General features: G+C 36.7%; 2 protein-coding genes across 2 annotated transcripts; both read right to left on the reverse strand.

Annotated features, from left to right (window-relative positions):
* Positions 1-1,028: 1,028 nt before the first annotated feature.
* Positions 1,029-5,883, reverse strand: LOC113499367 (trypsin, alkaline A-like). Its single transcript, XM_026879821.1, has 5 exons — positions 5,777-5,883; positions 4,740-4,905; positions 3,945-4,200; positions 2,079-2,234; positions 1,029-1,699 (listed from the first exon to the last, which is right to left on the reverse strand). Exons 1-5 carry the CDS (start codon positions 5,829-5,831, stop codon positions 1,544-1,546), a joined length of 789 nt encoding a protein of 262 aa, XP_026735622.1. The 5' UTR covers positions 5,832-5,883; the 3' UTR covers positions 1,029-1,543.
* Positions 5,884-7,650: 1,767 nt separating this feature from the next.
* Positions 7,651-18,711, reverse strand: LOC113499185. The gene is made up of 15 exons (XM_026879557.1): positions 18,625-18,711; positions 15,412-15,756; positions 14,917-15,267; positions 14,437-14,769; positions 14,030-14,368; positions 13,583-13,927; positions 13,194-13,457; positions 12,714-12,989; positions 11,542-11,719; positions 10,952-11,118; positions 9,976-10,113; positions 9,293-9,466; positions 9,020-9,130; positions 8,657-8,851; positions 7,651-8,436 (listed from the first exon to the last, which is right to left on the reverse strand). The coding sequence occupies exons 1-15, from the start codon at positions 18,665-18,667 to the stop codon at positions 8,183-8,185; spliced, it is 3,513 nt and encodes a 1,170-aa protein (XP_026735358.1). The 5' UTR covers positions 18,668-18,711; the 3' UTR covers positions 7,651-8,182.
* Between the last annotated feature and the right edge of the window lie 1,055 nt (positions 18,712-19,766).

Below are 19,766 nucleotides of genomic sequence, written 5' to 3' on the forward strand. Positions count from 1 at the left end.
GCTCATCTAGGCAGAAAAAGGTTGCTTAAACTTAAAATAATGATGTCTCTATAATATACGTTCCTGGATTTTTATCTGTTTCTTGTACCTACGCTGTTATATAGGAGGTCTATCCTATATAACAGCGTAGGTATGGTGCATAGAGCGCCATCTCTCGTCCTAATTTGCTATATGTGTTCCTCCTAGACGTTTCTGTCGACGACATGACACGGCGCATTGAGACGAGAATATAGATACATTTCTTTTTACGTCTTATAAGAAAAATATAAAGATGGTTTTTATCAGCTAATTGTTTAATTTGTTCACACTTTTATCTGATAATCTGGACAAATAAGACTTGTTGCAAATATAAACCAAGATTGTGTATCTAAAGCAAATACTTGAAAACCTGAAAACGTTGTATTCGTATCTTGGAATGTAGACAATTTTAAATACGAAATAAATATATAAAACTACGTAAAAGTAAAAGAGTAATAAAAGCACAAAACAGACATTTAGTAACTTATAATAAAATCTAAAAAATCTGCTCCAAATGAAATTTTATCTTGTCGACTTAGACCTGTCAAACCTGTCATCTCCATTTGAGCATTTTCTATTGTCGTTAATAACTGTATAGTTGTCACTTGGATAGAAGGGCACTTATATTAAATAATATAAAATGCAATTCAATATTGGAAACTGTAGCAAAATGGTTCAACAAGCGTGGCCCGTATAATCGCTGATTTTCAATTATTTAAATAAATTGGTTGTAAAAATGTGTTATTCGTACCAAATTCTCTAATCAAATACCAATTTTATATCAATACTAGCTGTTGCCCGCGACTTCCTCCGCGTGGTTAGAAGAAATTTCGACTATTACTTGAGATTTAAACTATCCTATCTCTCAAGTTGGATCGAACTGCACATGGTGTGCGAATTTTATTATAATCTGTTAAGTGGTTTAGGAGTCCATTGAGGACAAACATTGTGACACGAGATGTATATATATTAAGATTAAGATTTATAAGGGTTTGATGAAAAACACGTAATATTTTTTTCATTAACAGTTTATTACAATAACAGGGATATTTAAATTAGTAGCACTATTAGGTCACACTATCTTCAAAAGTTAAGTGCTTGCGTGCTTTTAACGAAGCAAATATCCGAGCAATATAATTATGTAAGTTCTTGTAGCAGTACTATAAGTAATATATTGCTCCGTCTTGCTCCCACAAAGACAACAGCTCCCATAGCCAAGTGGCATGTCTACAATATTCTTAACGTCAATAGCGTCAAATGAATGAGAATGAGATATCGTGACTTTGACCTGTCATCTCCATACGTTGTTGAACTATCATCTTGCTCACGAGCCAGTCCCTCTAACCAATTGATATTTCTACAATAATTAACATTAAGTAACAAATTAAAATCGCTTGAATGTATGAAGATGACATTTATTTTCGTAAAATCACGTGACTTTGATCTGTTTTCCATTGACGTAAACGATTGTAGAGATATCACCTGGCTAGAAGGGCGGTTCTCCTTCTAGAGATTGTCTTTGAATTTATGAAGAAGCGATCGCGGCGTTCACGATCCAGTTGGTGTAGGAGCTGACTCTGGTGTTGACGTCTGGGTACCAGTCGTCGGCACAGCCTTGTGTGCGCGAGAACACGCCAACCACGATACCAGCGGGGTCCAGTAGAGGTCCGCCGACATCTCCCTGTAACCATGAACATGTGACATACGTTTATTATTATTCTAATTTTATTATGTCCGACATCATCAATCATCATTGGCCTAGCCTTTACCCCACTATGTAGGGGCCGACGACGAAAACTACAAAATGCCAGTCGCAGTAATTTTAATAATTAGATCAATATCATAAGGCAGCCATTTTAGGCATAATTCTACGTCTTAAACATTAGGGTTGAGGACAGGGAGTGTCAGACTTCTACTGACTACCTCCCCACCCATGATCCTTCTTATGCACTTTGTGTATCTTGGCCGTTGTAACCTTTTTGGACAATCTCACTGGCCTGGCAGGATCACCAGGAAGCCTCATCGTTACAAACTCAAAACTTTGCAATCATTGAAATTACCGTGCATTGTCCCCTGAGGCCAACATCCAGGAATCCAGCGCAGATCATGTTGTCGTTGATGGTGGTGGTGGTCTGGGCGTAACGGTTCACGCAGGTCTGCTGCAAGATCGTCCACACTTGGACGTGACGCAGCTGATCTGATGCTGACACTTGGTTCTGCAATAGATTAGTGGAATGGTTAAACTATGGAAGCAATGTTAATGGAATTGGCAAACGAATTTCCTTGAGGAATCTATGCGGGTGAATTTCAACAGGTCCAAAAAAATCTTCATTTCCGTGGATTTTTTATTCTTCAACTTTAGAACAATAAAAAATAGTGTTTTCTCAAGTTTTCGATCAGATATGCAGTTTTGCTTAATATCTAGCAGATAGCTTAAAAAACTAACGAGATATACAAGATTGAAAATTCCGTGCCACGGCGATGAAACATGCATGCACGGCAATGAAACAGGCGTCCATGGCAATGAAATGTTATTATAGTGTACAAGAATATTTAAATGATAAAGTTAATCATTGAAACAAAAATAAATACTATTAATTTATACGCAATAATAATAGAATATAATGTGTAAAAATCCAGTCACACATGATATTATTTTTATAATATAACTATAAATAGATACATTCCTGTCTAGTGGCGCAACAAACATAAGTCACGGAAATGAAACACGTGGCCACGGCAATGAAAGGAAACTGTTTTACAAGGCACGGCGATGATATTTTTTTCATTCCCGTGTATTTTTTTTCATTGCCATAGCAAATTTTGTCCACGGAAACCACGGAAATGAGAGCACGGCGATGAAAATCAAGGGGTATAATTCAATTTACTAAAAAACTGGTAATAATTCACAGTAATGAACACTTTACAAATAAGCTAAATATAAATGGCATTGTATTGAATGCTCAATCGAGATTAAAAACTTATTGAAATAGAAGTTAGACTTATCCACGGCGATGAAAGAAAAAATGTCCAGTACCAAAAAAATTGAATACTTTTAATTATAGCTCGAAAACGCAGGCACGTACACACGTCGTTCCTTGTCTAGCCTTTCGACGTTACTTATATGCAACGTTTAACGCAAAACGGGAGCGACGCAAAACGTTAGAATATGCAATATTCTCAAATATGTTTAGGACATGGCGATGAAAGGTAGTTCTGGGACAAATGGTTTTTTATTAACCATACGTTGTATTGTGTAAATATTTGAATAAATGTATTCCGAGTCAATACTCTAACTATTCACGAACCAAATAAAACTAAGTTTTAATATAAATAACGATACATTTTTGATCAATGATGACTTTAATACATCAAGGTGAGTCGTGGACAAACACGGCGATGAAAGATTATGTGGTTTAACTTTTTTTTTTGGAAAACCTATTAATTATATTAATAAAATATTTAGTGCTACAGATAGATTTTTATGTCATCTACCTAAAAAAAAATGTTAGAACATTATAACAATGCTTTTTAGTACCGATTTCATCGATGCCACGCAATTTTTGGGTCCGGGAAATTCACCCATGCGATTTATGAATGTGTTTTCCTACAACCTGTCATTAGTGTACATTAGGCCTGATAAGGTACATCAATTATTTTATTAAAACTTAGTTATAAACAGTGTTACATAAGAAGCTTGCCTCAGCTTGACTTAAGATCACCAGCAGAAAAAAAATTGTATCAGAATCAATGCAAAAGGCTATAAGCACTCTCTTTGATCTCTCATTTCTAGTCAAACGCAAGAATGGAACTACCTTCAGTGTATTCAATGGGTAGCATGAGCTATTAAAGTAAGATTCTTATTCTCCGCTATCTCGATTCGCCAAAGTCAAGACACTTATTTTCCTACTCCTAAAGCTACTCACAGATATGGCACCCCATCCGATAGCCCAAACTTCTTGATTGTTGCCGGTATTGTAAGCAGCTCCAGCGATCCTGGCTGGCTGTACATTAGCACTGTAAGTAATGGTCCAGGTGGTGCGGAGTACTGCGATGTCGTTGACCAGAGTAGTGGGGGAGAAACCCTCGTGGATGGTGAAGCGGTTGATGATGTAGATGGTGCCTTGGGAGTTGCGGTAAGAGGAACCCACACGCGCGCGCCATGCTGCCGCGGAGTTTTGTCTGGAAAATAATTTGTAGGTATGTTTATTAAACTCATTGCAAATTATATTTAGGTTAAGATATCTATAAAGCACTAGTCCAGTGTAATCTCGAAGCCTCTTTGTGATATAGTCACGACACACTCATGACCTACTTGGGAATACCACTTCGTGTATTGTCAAGTAGGTGATGTTCGTGTACTGATGATTGTCTAATATTGTACTGAATGTTGTTGTGCTATCGTGTATCTAGGAGAGGACATTGAACTTTAAGTATACTTTCCTGAAAGATTCAAGGACAGCTTAAACTCACAGTCGGGATCGCATCTCAGCTCGCACCAATTTTATTTCGCATTTACAAAGTATTTTAACTATAAGTTATACTCATGTTAATTATGACTTGCTAGAATAACGAACAAAAACGTCGTAAGGAAGCCTGCATACTGGACATTTTATCGGTTAGTAAAGTGACCTCAGAAAACTAAGGAGGTTGAAGGCTTAGGATGAGATACCATGTTAGGTAGTTGTACGGTTAGAGGAAGAAAATTTAGTATCCCTTACACAGTGCCAGTGTAGAAGCAGGAAGCAGCAGACAAGATGGCCGACTGAGTGATGATGGTACCGCCGCACGCCTGCACGTAGTCACCGCCAGCCCTGTTGGTGAGGAGGGCGGCCGCAAACGGGTACTGGCTGATGGTCGTGAGTGCACCCCCTGCTATCTTCTGCTCTGAAACATTTACAACAGATTTTTTTACCGTCTTTGAGCTGAGAGGGCGCTTTATACTGCGCTTAGCGGCGTGGTGCTAGATTCGTTGGTGGAAATCTCGAAAAGTTTAAATGGACATGGGCAGGGAATGATGATGATGATGATAACATCGAATTAAAGTTGAGTCTCAAAGTCAGTGACAAAAAAATCGTTAAAATATTCAATTTGACATTATATCTATAATAATACACATTTGAATTAATACAATATGATCACTATGTGTTAATAACTTCCTGCTACATAACTATGATGGTTCGACACGCCAACATAATAAGTTAGATTATTTGAAAATAGTTGTAAAGCGCGTGTCCGATGATAATTTTCCATGTTTATGTCACTGGAAAGTAAATGTTCAGCATCTAAATCAAGCGGTAAACTTGTACTGTACACAATTTCATCAGTGAAAATAACTGGTGATCTAATGACTCCTCCCGCTTTGAGTTGAGCGGAAGGTTGTCAGACTTTTACTAACTTAAACCAATCCATGTTCCTTCCTTTGCCCTTTGTGTACCGGGGCCGCGGTAACCCTTTCGGACAATCCCGCTCCCATCAGCTCTAATGGGCTGATTGGAGCTTGCCGACATCTTTTTGATTGCATGCATGCTCCTACAGTGTCCGAGAGTTATCCTAGATAGCGGTCTACTGTGCAATTCCTTTTTCTATGTTGTGCCCTTCCTTTTTCACAGCTACAGAGTAATGGACACCCGTAACGGTAGTTAAAGATGTGACAGTTAAACGTGTCTTCCGAAACACAAAATAGAGAGAAAGTGAGAGAAAAAGAATAGTGTTACAATGCATACGTAAAATAACAAGCTTGAATATAAATACTAACCTCCAAGAGCACAGGATATAGAAACTAAACACAATAAAAATATGTTTCTAATCATCTTGCTAAATTACTCTTACACTACACTAATTAACAACTGTACTGAAAAATGTATGATAATATGATTATAAAATTATCGTCATTATCTGAATTTTTATCTATATCATAATTTGTCGGCGTGGCCTTGGATTGATTAGAAATTGGTAATTTAGTACTTTCGTCTTTGGATTTATAACCGTTATAATAACAAATAAGAACATTGACATAGTAATAAAACACACGCGTTCCGTACTCTCTCGGTAAGGTTTGACTCAGCTATTTTATATAGTATAGCCTTCGCACCTTCTGAAACTGTTACTTGTGGCTTCTTATTTTATTATTCTGAAAATTTGGTTTGCTCCTAGAAACTAGTAATCGAACATACAGCTACCTCAAATTTTTGTTTGCAGACATTCATTTTAATGTAAAATGCTACTGTAAAATTTTATTTTGAAAAGAGTAACTTATGGAGTTTCTTGCCGGTTCTTCTCCATAAGAATGACACTTTGGAACCGTGCAACTAGAGTCAGTAATATAACGTTTTAAAAGTGCCTGAGATACGGCCTATTTGAAATAAAAACTTTTTGATTTTGATTTTGATTTTGACTGCACCTACACACTTATTTTATTGTTCTGTATAATAATAATAATTTTGTAAACGGAATGAGAGCGTGCTGCTGGGGAGTTTCTTGTACCGTTTCTTCTCTCACAGCAAAAGCACTTAGGAAGCGGTGAAGGGTGGGCGAAACTGGGTGCGGTCCAATTTAATGCCATCTGACCTTCAAAAAGTGCTACTTAGTAGCCTAATTTGCCCTTTAATATAATAATTCGTAGGTATATGATTGAGAACTAGCTAAGTCAAACGTTATAACTTATAAAAAGAAATTATGTTTTATGTTATTTTAAAGACGACCTCCGTGGTCGAGTGGCGCACGCACCGGTTTCAAGGTGTCGCTAGCTCTGAGGTCCCGGGTTCGATCCCCTGTCGAGTCAATGTAAAAAATCACATTTCTACATTGTCTCGGGTCTGGGTGTTTGTGGTACCTTCGTTGTATCTGAATTCCATAACACAAGTGCTTCAGCAACTTACTTTGGGTTCAGAACAATGTATGTGATGTTGTCCGCATTTATTTATTTATTTATAAAAAAAAAAAAAAAAAATGAAATTCAGGACTGACCATTGAACTTGGCACACATTATGGATCTCACTTCTTTTCTCGAGTCAACAACTAAGGCTTATATCATAACATTGAACTTGGCTCTCATTTCATATTTATGTTTTTGATGAGTTATAAGGTACTTAAAAAATGTTGAGGAACCTTTAAAAATATCAAAGATGTTTAGATTGTAAAAGAATACCAAGGAAAATTTAAGCAGAATGATTTTTTAACTACAGGTTCAAAGACATAAAACAAATAAGACAATGGCAGGTACATAATACATATATCAGTAGATACATTTATTTGAAAAAGTAACAGAATATATAATGTTTGTTCACAGTTTGTACACATATATACTTTGCAACATCTTTACATTTTATAAAAATAGCAAAATATTTCATGTAATTAAGTTTTAATTTACATTTTAATAAAAGACTTTTAAAGTTAAGCGTATTTATTCGGACCTGACGAAAATGTTAAGAAGAATGCGAAGACCTCATCTTTTTTATTTTTCGGTAAAAAAGTGTTGCTTGGCCCGTAAATACATATATTTTTCTATATAAAAAATAATAAGACGAGTACTTGAATACCAGCATTTTACAAAGCCTTTATTCATTTATTTATTCAGCCTATATTTATTCAATTCCTGAAAATGGGTTAAATGTAAATTAAATCCTTAAATCAATATGTTTCTGATACTATTTATTTATAAAAATATAAATTTATTGCCATGTTCCTCATGGAATCATAACTAGTTTTTTGATGCAGTTTCTTTCACTAGTCAAAGTCACTCGTCGAAAACAAATGTTGTACCGACACGTTCGAAGTTTCTATTGACATGGTTGCTATACCGAAGGTCTTCGGTTCGATTCCTATCAAACTTCCCAGAATATATGTTTGTGCATCAAAATCATAATTTGTTCTGTGTCTGGGTGTCATTTATTTATCAAAATATTTACATATGTATGTTTTAAGAAATTTATAAGTTTATCAGTTGTTTATTAGTCATAATACAAGCTTCGCTTTGTTTGAGACTAGATGGCGTTGCCTGAATGTTGTAGGAATGTGGTTGTTACATTATCCATTCCACTGGCTCTTAGAGCGTATCGCAACTTGAATGATGGTTCTTCTCGCATTATGTTAATAAGGTCTTATAACCGAAGGGCGACTTTCATTGTTTTGTCGATCTTGAATACAGGTGTTAATATTGGCGTTAAACTGGATTGTTTACAGGAGTTTCTCGTGTTTGAGCTGTTTCTGTTGGTTGTGGAAGTTTCTCTCCGACTGGCTCCTCGGTGTACGCTGGTGGTGGCGTTTCTCTTCTTGGTCTTCTGAAGCTGTCCCTGATCCTGCCAGCCCGGTCGTATGTCCAGTCCCTGTTCTTCTTGGGAATCATTGCTACGCCCACAGTCATCACAAGCAAACCGAACATCGTTACCATGACCCATGCGATGTATCCGTAGTAGACTGAAAGAAATTACAGAAATTCGCTCTATATATCCGTCAATAGACATCCAGGTACTAGGTTTAGTAAGTATTTTTGTAAATACAACCATATATTCTACCTCTCATTCAAAAAGGACAATCTTATTAAAATAATACAGTGAAGCCATTTCAAAAGATTAAAAAAGAAAGAAATTTGGTACGTGAGCATTCTCTTCAGTCGAATGAATTAAAGTGCACTTACAAGAGGTTCCTCCTGGTATGAACAATAAGTCGACAGGGGATCTGGCTACAATTTCTCCGTTTTCACCCTGGAGTTTGACTGCCACGACCCAAGGACGGCGGTCCAAAATTGTAGGTCTTGTGACGACAAGCTTGCAGGGCCTGTCATTCCATCGGTCCACATAGTAACCTTCCGGTGGGTTGTAAGCGGTGAAACCTGAATGATAAGAAACATAATAACATTTTTAATAACAGAAGAATTCCATCTCCGGGAAAAACGGAACAGATCATCTATTGCAGTTGAGACAGTTGCATGACTGTTGCCAGTAAGTGGTAGCTCTAAAATGAATTCTGATCTTGCAATTTGCATCATATAGGTACTTACCCAAACCATCAAAGCGAACAAATCTGCAGTAGTCAATTGGCCGTCTGTCGTAGATAATAGGGTATACCATAACTTCACCGTTGTTCCAGAAATGTCTGACAAGGAGCTTATCTGCAACAGTAAAAAGCTTGAATTGTTGATTTGAGAAAGAAAGCAAAAAATTCATTCAATAGTGCTAAAGCTGAGGTATCAACTTTATTTTGAAGTTGCCTATATTTTGGCAAAACCGATACAGTTAAGTATGATGTAAATTGATGTAAATGAGCGCAGTACCTTGGAGTTCGACATCAATCGAAGCAGATCTTTCGAGGTCATGGTAGATGCCAGCAAGTCCCACATTACAAGTCCAATAGCCAGAATCAGGTTCCTGGAGACCCCTGATCGTGATACCACACTCGCCGGCGTCCAAACCATTACCCACGTACTCGTAATTCTCAGCTGTCATGTCTGAAACGAAATAGATGGTCTTGTCAGTTACGAGTCAGACTCGTAAACTAAAAAGTATGGGAAAAAGAAATTAAAAAAATTACCCACTCACCAAATTTATTACTTTAAATTATTTGTTGACATAATAGCGATGGATATACATACTCTCGAAAGATTTAAACTATCTAGCTATCACGGTTGATAAGAGTCCTGGAGACAGAAGGACGGACAGACGGCGGAGCTTTAGTAATAATGATGTTTTTTAACTTTTGGGTATAATTATGGTATTTGGGTGTTAGTCACATGTTCAAGACACGCAGACTCAAAAAAGTATTCATATATAACACAAGTGCTTCTCCTATGCGGGGACTGAACCAACAACATTTTGCGCACTGTGGTTTTTGTACGGTTTGGCGTGGTGAATGGCAATAAGTGCAGTCTTTCCCAAATGAAATATACAGAAAAAAATATGTTTTAGAACGGCGCTTAGCAAAGTATCATTGCATTTGGCTCTGAGATATAATACGTACCAGGTCCTACGCTGTAGACTGTTCCATTCTGCGACCTGAAGTAGCAGTACCGTATGGCTGTGTTTGCGGAGCAGGTCAGAGTGATGGGGTCACCCACCAATCCCTGCACGTAAATAGGAGTCGCCTTCAACACAGCTTCTGAAAATTACAAAACGAAGTTTAAAACTACCGAACTACTAGGTAACCCTTTCAAGATAAGAACCGAATCAAAATGGGTTCTACAGGTGGAGAGCTATGATGCCACGGGCATACTATAAACTTATAACATCTCGTCGATTCTTCGACAGGCGTTGAAAACATTTCTACAGATATAAGGGCTAAAATTACAAATTGTACTTAGTATCCTTTAGCTCGGCTGTAAGTTTTTCATTCTTGACAATCGCTTCAATGTATTGAACTTTGACTGTGACTTGAATGAACATACAAGTCAAAACCAGGACAATTGCCCAAAAGAAGTATTATTCCTTTGAAGTTTTCTATCCCATTTCGTTTTAACATTGTCTACCTCTGGTATTAAATTAAGTCAAAGTTTGTCTATAAAAGAAGTTTCTATTATGATCGCGACTGATGTCATAGGTCAATCCTTTCCGGGTTTTCAATTTTTTCCTACGCAAATTTTTCAATTAAATTCTCTAGCTTTAACATTATAAGGACAAAACAAATCTGTTTGATGTCATGGTTAAACTCATGTACATAAATTAGGTCAATGAACGTTCGATCAAAGAGATTAAAGCCGTAGCTGATTACAAAACAAACGTTTTTATTACTTGCCACGATTAAGATTGAATTAACAGCATACAACACATTATGCTTTGCTAATCGTAGTGAACTCTACCTACATTTGCGGTGAAGATGTCCGTCCGATTTGGATATGGCGTCCACTTGGACACACTATTTTGGCGCTCACGCGCTCAATAATGACCAATGTAGCCTATCTCCGCAGAAATTACCAGAAAGTACAAAAGTTCAAACTCACCTGTGACCTGGTATTCATCGTCTGAAATCCATGGGATCCTGACGTCGAGGAAGCCGTAGTAAGTGCCTTGAGTAGTGTCCACAGCACAGCGCCATAAACCCATGTATCGTTCATCAGGATTGGAAAACCGAAGAGAGCAAGCGTGACTGGATGCACTCGATTCATGACTGAAAACAGGAATATTTTTTCATAAATTAGAAAAGAAGAAAGAATATTTTTTTTGGACATTCCATAAAAAATGATATGAAAAAAAAATTGACATAAAATTCGCTTTTGTTTCGTTCTTATCAGCGATGGACAGTGACTCACTCAATGACCTATGAACGTATTTGAAAAATAATGTCTAGTCATCTGAGGGAAGCATTTTGTTCAAATACTTAAAAAGGGTAATCGATCCTATAATAGAGATTCTAAATCTTGGTGTGTCTTTCTAATATTTCCGTGGTATATTTGATTTGGTAATCATGTCGATTAGCATTTAGCATGAGTTTATAGACTCACCAAGATTGTTAACCATTTTTAAATAACCTAAACAAATGGGTATAGGTCCGAATAAAAGTCATTAAACCAGTTATATAAATACTACTAACTCGATGACAGAATCATAGGAAATGAATCCTTCTTCCCCGACATTGCGGCTGGCAACCAGGATCGTACCGTCAGGATCACGGAACTTGCACCCCGTGACGTCATAGCTGGCAGGCACGGAACAGGTCAGCGTCACGGAGGGAGAACTTATTGATATGTTTGTAGATACTCTTAAGGGTTCTGGAATGACAGAAAATTATTAACTTTATTTATGTATAATAGTACTGCTACGAGTTCAAAACATGTACGAGAATTTTTGAGGGTTTCCAGTTTTTAATTAAGCAGGTTTAAAATAGTGCTTAGGCCGCCGCTTGTTGATATGAAAATGCGCCTTTTTCCACATACTTATAATTATATTTACAGATGGCAATTTTTTATACTTTTGTTCCTCTTTGGGTTCCTTTTAGGTCCCTTTATAGTACTGAAAAAGAAAGCATGCGCGAAAGATGACGCAAAATGTATGCAAACAAACATGTTAAAAGCTGATTATTTTTTTCACTGATAGGGGTAATTAAGGTACAGAGTACTCAATTATATAGGTAAACAGCGAGAAATTCTTATATTTTGAATCTCCTTCAACCAGGTTCAAAAGTTCCATTAACAGAGTTAATGTAATGAAAAAGAACCTAGACTTCATTTCTTTCACTGCATAAGGTATATAATTCTAAATCAGAAAATTAAAGGTCTCACTAAGGGCTAAGCCTTCGTCTACGTATAATCTTCAATCTGTCGACATAAGGGCTGATAACTGTTATAATCACCCTTATCATCTACATGCAGTGCCGTTTATCTAATTACCAAATCTATTATCTTTTACGTCGCATTCTGGCTTAACTTATCAAAGTCAGACAACAAAAAGTCGTATTACACTGGGGCTAAACCAAATCAATAATATATTTGCATATTTCATCATCAAATGATAATATCAAACACGAATCTAAAAGATCCTTTAAACAGTCCAATTTGAGATAAGGTTGTAATTCAATGAGTATTAACAACTTATTACAATACCTTGATACGACTGTGATATGATTATCTGAGACAAGCTTTAGGCTCGTATTAGTACAGTCAGTAACAGCAGTAAGTCCGAGATCCCCAACTAAGTCGTTTGTTTGTTCAGCGACTTTTGTTTCTGTCCTTACATCTATTGATTATACCTCGAAGTTATACATACCAACTTCAATAACTTCGACGTTAAAAATGTCTACTTGAGTCAAAACTGATCCTTGAACAGCATAGACGACTCTCCACAACCCTTGGTGTCGTAAAGTGACTCGGTCTATTTTTATCTTGCAGGGACCAAATCCGTCGTATACTAGGACTTGCTGATCATTATCGGTTAATGGCATCCAGAGACTGCAGTAGACAATGTCTTCGGGCCCAACGATTTTATCAATAGCACTGCCCTGGAACCACTCCTCACTCTCAAAGGTTACTGGGAGTGCGGTATCTGAAACATATTATTAATATTTAAAAATTAAAGGAAATTAAAGTTCAAAATATTCTTTAGTTTTGTCAGACATGTAAGTGACAGATGTGAGTATTTATTTTTCTCTGGTACATTTTCTTCTAGATCTAAAATGTATGAAATCTTAATGATGATGACCAAAAATTCTAGTTTCATATTCACTTATGAGATACATAATTATTTTACCTATAACATTAACTTCAACTGTTCCCTTGTAAGTTATTCCCGTCCCATAGACAATTGTCAAAATTCCATTTACTCTTTGGTCAACATTTTTCACTCTGAATCCACATGAAGTCAGGAAAATTGGGTCCAGCTCAGCATCCGCGACTGGTTCACCGTCAGGCCCAATCAGTTTACAAGTTTCGAACTGTTTCGTATCCACCGGCAAGCGAAGGAAAAGTTCGTTACCCTGCCTAATGGTAATTGGTTTTCCTAGAGAAAACGTTTCTGAAATAATAGATTAGTCTTAGTATACGTGATTATGTATTATCAGATATAATGAATTAGCTTGCTTATCTGTGGACGTGACCAGATAAGTATGCGATCATTTTTATCAAAGTGTAATCGATCACCTTCGACGCGGATGGTGAAAGTTAACCTTCTTTCAATGGCATCAGATGTTCTGGTGGACCTTGCGAGTAGGGCCCATTCACCAAGTAGGTCTTCTGAAAGCAGTTTAATCTGCACACCACAAGCAAATTTGCTGTCATTTATGATTTCTACATGGGGCACATTGAATCCCTCCATCAATATGTACTGCAAGCCCTGGGGTGTTCTCAGATGACAACTTTCGTGATTGTATAATATCATCTGGCTTATGGAAAAGCTGTGGGTTGCTCCAATTCTCGTGTCCACAATTTGTCTTGGCAAGTTTTCAATAATTCGTTCACGGTCCTCAATGAAAGGATTGGCTGGATCTACAAGCATTTTGTAAACAGATATAAGATTTTTATGTAACTCACACAAAAATATAAGTATTATACTATATCTACTTCTCACTTACAGAGTTAGAGGCTTACCTTCCAGAATGATATTAAATGGTTGCCGTATTTCAGTATACCGATTGTTCTTATTAAATTTTCCTATTATATACCATTCCCCTAACAAGGTTTCATCAACAGGGCCAATACTAATGTGGCACGCTGTTGGATTTGTTGAAGTATTAAGTTTAACTACTTCCGTAGATTTGGTGGCATTATCTAAATTGAACCGTTTACCGGCAGGTGACACATAGACGCAATCGTCTATTTCACCAGAGCTAGTTGCTTGTACTGTGACAGTATTGCCAATGTTAACGACACGTGTGGTCTCCGGCAACGATGTGACATTGTATGCCTGCTCGTAAGGATCATCAGGATCTAAAATGAAAATACGTTTAAATATGTAATTCAGACTCGTATTGGTCACAACAAAAGTCAATACTCACTGTACAAATGCAAGTTAAACGGTAGACGAACTTCGTTTAATGATGTCAACTGGGAACGGAATCTGCTGTAGATGGCCCAGTCCCCGAGCATGGACTCGTCAATATCAGAGATGGCGACACTGCAGAGCCAGGGATCGTGTACCATTCTTTGGATGTGGGGATATGTGACGTCACTCGTGAGGACCAAGTCCTCACCAGCGGGGGTGATGACGTGGCAGGTGAGAACATTGCCCGACCCCATCACACCGGGGTTCACTTGACCTCCAAAGTGAACAGGGTGGTTGAAAACCGGCTCTATTATAGAATGCCAGTTGGCAGAAGGGTTGTTGTTATCTGTAAAGAACAATAATAAAATTATGAATAAATTGACGTAATCGGAAACTTTAGCGTACATATGTACCTGATGACGATGCATGACACTATACCTAACGAATAGATATGATGTACGAGCAGCTAAAAAACAGTTAATGCTCTACTTACTATAAGCAATTACCACCGGTTGGCATCTCATCTTGTCGTCTTCGACAGACCTGCCGCAGAGCTTCCATTCTCCCAACAAATCCTCAGTTATGGGGCCGACAGTAATCCTGCACGACACAAACTTGCTCGGCTTGTGTGCTGTCACATTTGCCAACTCAGAGTCAATAGGAACTAACTCTCCTTTTGGCTTCTGTACATAGCAGTCTTCTTCAAAAGATTCTTTGTTTAAAGATATGTCGACGGAATAACCCTCTTTTACGACCTGTTCGATTAAAGTCAGGACCTTTACATTTTCTGATTCGGTTTCGGCTTCTTCTTCTGATTCCTCGGTAATTTCCGGTATTCCCTCATCTGAAATTTAGATATTTTCTTTCTTAAAATGATTAAGTCTCTGTCTGTGACATTGATAGTTTTGTACTATCAATATCAGTCACAATTTTTTTTATTTCAAACAAGAATATGATTATTTATCATTGGATAACATTATCTATTTACCTTCTTCATCAGGAATAGGATCAGCTGATGGCGAGTTCAAAGGCTTCACAGTTATGTTAAAGATTGCAAATCCTCCAATGCCTTCAGCGTCTGTGAAGGATATCTCCCATTCTCCCTCATCATCCTCATTAAGGTTCTTGACGGTAACTGAGCAACGCATGGTCGTGGATCCCTTCTGTATCACGAATTTCTCTGTCGACGCTGCGTCATTTCCAGGCGCGAATTTGATAATTTTCTCTTTTGGACTCTTCAAATGACACTTGGTGACCTCGTTTTCAAGAGTTCTTACCCAAATGGTGTGATCAGAACCCTCATCTTTTATAATGTTGGTACTGCATACAGCACCTTTAATTAGTTCATTGGTTAAGTAGGGTGAACGTGTCAATGATATACTTTCTTAATGGTCTGGGAAGATGTCTGGTACATATTAACCTTGTTTTTAACTACCCCCACAGTAAGGAATTTAAACCTTGTGTCGCGGGGACTTTTTTACAAACATACAAATCACATGCGCAACGACACCCAGACTCAGAACTCAGAATTCGTGGATCACACAAATGACTGTCCTACGCGAGGATCGAACCCGCGACCCGTCGCGCACAGTGGGTTTGGTTACCTCATCACTCGGCTATCCGTAATTTTGTTAACAAAGATGTCTTTAGTAAGAAGGACAAAGATATTTCAATGATTAGATATTACTTTGACAAGGAAAATGGAAAACAAAAACGTATTTCTATTGTATCTACATGTATGTTACGGTAACCAGCGATAAGGGCAAAATATTTATGGAATTCACATATAACGCCAAAGTCATAGAAATTGAAATAATAAGGTAATATTTAGATTTCTATGTATACAGTCATAGCTTAGAGAATTAAATATAAACGCTGGCTTTTAAAAGAGACAAAGTGAATAGTGGGTTTTAACTACTACATCCAAACATTACTATTTACGAAAGTAGTCATGGAACAGCCCTCGTTTTTACGCTCTATCGTATGAAACATATGATCGATGTTGAGAAATACACATCAACTAACAAAAGAATGAAAATAATTATCAAACAATGTGATTTGAGTAAACCGATAACAATGACTCACAAAATATCCTGTCCATATTTCGTCAGAAACCTAACGACCAACTCCGATAAGTAAATAATAGATAGATGAACTTAATCTGCACTTCCCAAGCAAAAAATAGTTAAACAAAATGTTAAGTATATTATTTAAATAACTGTCGTGGTTTATACGCGACCCCCCCCCCCCCCCACCGCAGTAGCTCGTGATTAAGGACTCCGGTTGGGTCCGAAACTAGTCAGGCAATCAAAAAGCCTGGGTAAAATATTGAATTTGATATATTACGTAAATCATGGTATATTCCATAAGCTTTAAGATTTGGTGTCAAAATTATTAGAACGGATTTCTTCGTATGTTTAAATCAAAACGGAAAAATGGCTGCTTATGAAGGTACTTAAATCGTATAGATTTTTAACGTAGATAAAAAATATCACTCAGGCCACATCAAAAGGTGTTTTTAGACTCTAAGTCTTTCTTTGTTTATTGAAAAAATAACAAAATTTCTAGAATCTTTACTGTAATCTGATAATTAAAAATCAGCCCTACATTTTTCGCGTGATAGGTACTACAGATTTAATCAATAAGGAAACTAAACAACTGCCTGACAACAAACAGATGTTTTGATAACAAAGAAGTATTTAAAACACCGAAGTAAGGTTAACATGTGTTCATAACATATAGTCGTACTACAGAAGTCGCCCTTATGACACTAATAATAAGTAACAAAATAACTTAACTATCTAATATGACCACAACAAATCGTTAGTGTAAACAGAAAACGAATCGGTCAAGTGCGATCTAAGGGTTCCGTACAAATAGGCGAAAGAAAAAAAAGATATAATTTGGTCACCCATCAAATGTATGATTCACCAACCGTTGCTTATCCCAGATGATTATCATTTGTCGTCATAGCGACAACAGAAATATATATGAAAATTTCAACTCTCTAGCCATCCCGGTTCAAGAGATACAGCCTGGTGACAGACAGACGGACTGACAGCTAAGCCTCAGTAACAGGGTTCCGATTTTGCTCTTTGAGTAAGGAATCCTACAAACCAACGATGGCTAGAGTGGCTCTACGGCATTCTGTATTTAGATCGCTAGCTATTCCGATTTTCGATAAAGACTATCAGTAAAATGCGAATCGGACGCAATACTACTTCTATTCAAACTGGGTAGAGAAAAACAGCGTAATAACCTCAATTTTGGTTTTAGACAAGACAAGACAAGACAAAGACATTTTAAATATCAACGATTTAATAATGTAGCGGCAAAAAAAATGCATTATCTCTGACAATTTCAACTGTCTGTCTGTCAAACACAGCCTGGTGTTAGACGGACTTACAGACGCGGAGCCTTAGTAATTGGATTCCGTTTTAACCCTTTGGTTAAGGGATACTTAAAACAATGTAATGAAGACTCTTCATAAAGGTGATGACGTCTCGCTCTTACTCTCAGCTGATACAGGACTGTTGCTTTTGTGCCAGACTTAAAAACTTAAAATTAAGATCCTGAAATGAGCCTTTAACTTAGAGCACCAACCAGAGACCTACTAGAAGCTTAAGCGAGCCTACCTAGAGCTCAAACAGGAATTTTGACATATTTAATGATACTTTAATGTCTGAATACTGAAACAAACAGTTTCAAGTCACCGTTGACTTTCATGAAGTCACCTGATGAGGTGAAAAATAGAGACAGATGGACGTTCTAAGATCGTCTCTATATTAGGTTGTATCTTTTACAATCTTTAGAAGTGCAGTTCTCTGGAATCTTGTAAAACAAATGAAATAAACAGGTCAAGTACGATTCGGACTCGCGACACTAAGGGTTCCGTAAAATTAGTCTTAAAATGAAGTAAATATATCAATTTGGAAAATTCCAATAAATATATACATATCAGACTCTATCAAATTCATAAAGATTTATCTTTTATGTTACAACATTATTTAAATTGAATGTTTAGATAAGTGTTCAATACGATAAACACACAAAAATATCTAATGTCTTAGATGTCAGCATACACACGCGGTTTAAATCTATTGACAACAGAACTGTCCCAATCTAAAACGCATTCTATATCAAATCACAGTTTAAAATAAGGTTATTAAGTTCTCGTAATTAATAATAAACATTTGTTTACCTATTATGAGGAGGCTCAAGACCCCCAGCCAAGACAACCGCATCGCACTGAGTATAGTTTGCAACTACCTTAACGTAACTTCAAAATACTTGAAATTCGTATCGACAATCATTCTCCACGATAAGGATGCCACGTAAACTAATGATCATATTGGTCATTGTACTATTTTTTTATCCTATCTAATCTTGATCACACTAATGAGAATTAACTATTTTATATGTATTCGAAATATGTATAAAACGCAGTTTATTTTTAGATAAAAATGTCCCGAATAATAGCGTATAGTTTGTGCGCTTTTCAACCGCTCTACATTCGCAAATCATTATAAATATAAATTAACAAACCAATTTTTACCTACACAATAAGTTTCATTAATATGACGTATGTATATTCAAATATCCAGTCAAAAAATATACTTAAGTTAACGTTATAAATTGAATTGATTATCTAAAGACAAATTAACGTAGGTAATAGTTTAATCCCATTCAATTTTCTTAAATCAAACACATTATTTACACAGAAACGATTACCAAAATAATTAGATTATATTGCATTTGACTGACTCTATTAAAAAATAGTATCTAAGTATAAAGAGTAAGGCCAGAGCTACTAGATACCACATGTCGTCCGAAAATATTGTAGGCGCCAAAACTAGACTCCTAGTTTGACCCCATCAGACCCCTAATAATCGATGAAAGATTGGCTTATTACTTTTTTACGAAAGACATCAGGATACAACGTAAATTGAACGCTGCTTAAAAGATGAGTGTGAATGATACGGCTTCCCCCAAAAAGGTTTGATTCTAAAAATGGCACTAAGGTCCTGACAAATACTGTCATCACGGTATTTTAGAATCGTAAGCGTTTCGTTTTAAGAAGTAAAAATATCAGTAACAAAGTATAAAGTAGATAAATCCATCGGCAATAAACTTTGAGCTTTTTGTTACTTATATCAAACATGAGTTTGTTGTTATCAACTTATCAAGCCATATAACTTCGTATTTGACCGCGCCATATAAAAATATTCGAGCATCATTTAATTTCAAGTCGCTTATTGCTACCTTATTGTAGCAGGCGCACAAATAAATACTGTATATTAAGGAAATACTAAAATTGGAGAGTTCGTTTCACATAAGTCATGA

The sequence above is a fragment of the Trichoplusia ni genome, chromosome 12 (genome assembly GCF_003590095.1).
Source record: "Trichoplusia ni isolate ovarian cell line Hi5 chromosome 12, tn1, whole genome shotgun sequence".
NCBI lineage: Eukaryota > Metazoa > Arthropoda > Insecta > Lepidoptera > Noctuidae > Trichoplusia > Trichoplusia ni.

Bases quoted from the DNA above. Each gene is read 5' to 3' on its own strand.
- LOC113499367 (XM_026879821.1), bottom strand. From the start codon at position 5,831: ATGATTAGAAACATATTTTTATTGTGTTTAGTTTCTATATCCTGTGCT. The intron at 4,906-5,776 runs GTTAGTATTTAT...TAAATGTTTCAG, and splicing joins TATATCCTGTGCTCTTGGAG to AGCAGAAGATAGCAGGGGGT. The intron at 1,700-2,078 runs GTAATTTCAATG...TCATGGTTACAG, and splicing joins GCCTCAGGGGACAATGCACG to GGAGATGTCGGCGGACCTCT.
- LOC113499185 (XM_026879557.1), bottom strand. From the start codon at position 18,667: ATGCGGTTGTCTTGGCTGGGGGTCTTGAGCCTCCTCATAATAG. The intron at 13,928-14,029 runs GTAAGCCTCTAA...AAATGCTTGTAG, and splicing joins ATTTAATATCATTCTGGAAG to ATCCAGCCAATCCTTTCATT. The intron at 9,131-9,292 runs GTACTGCGCTCA...TTACTGTTGCAG, and splicing joins GATTGATGTCGAACTCCAAG to ATAAGCTCCTTGTCAGACAT.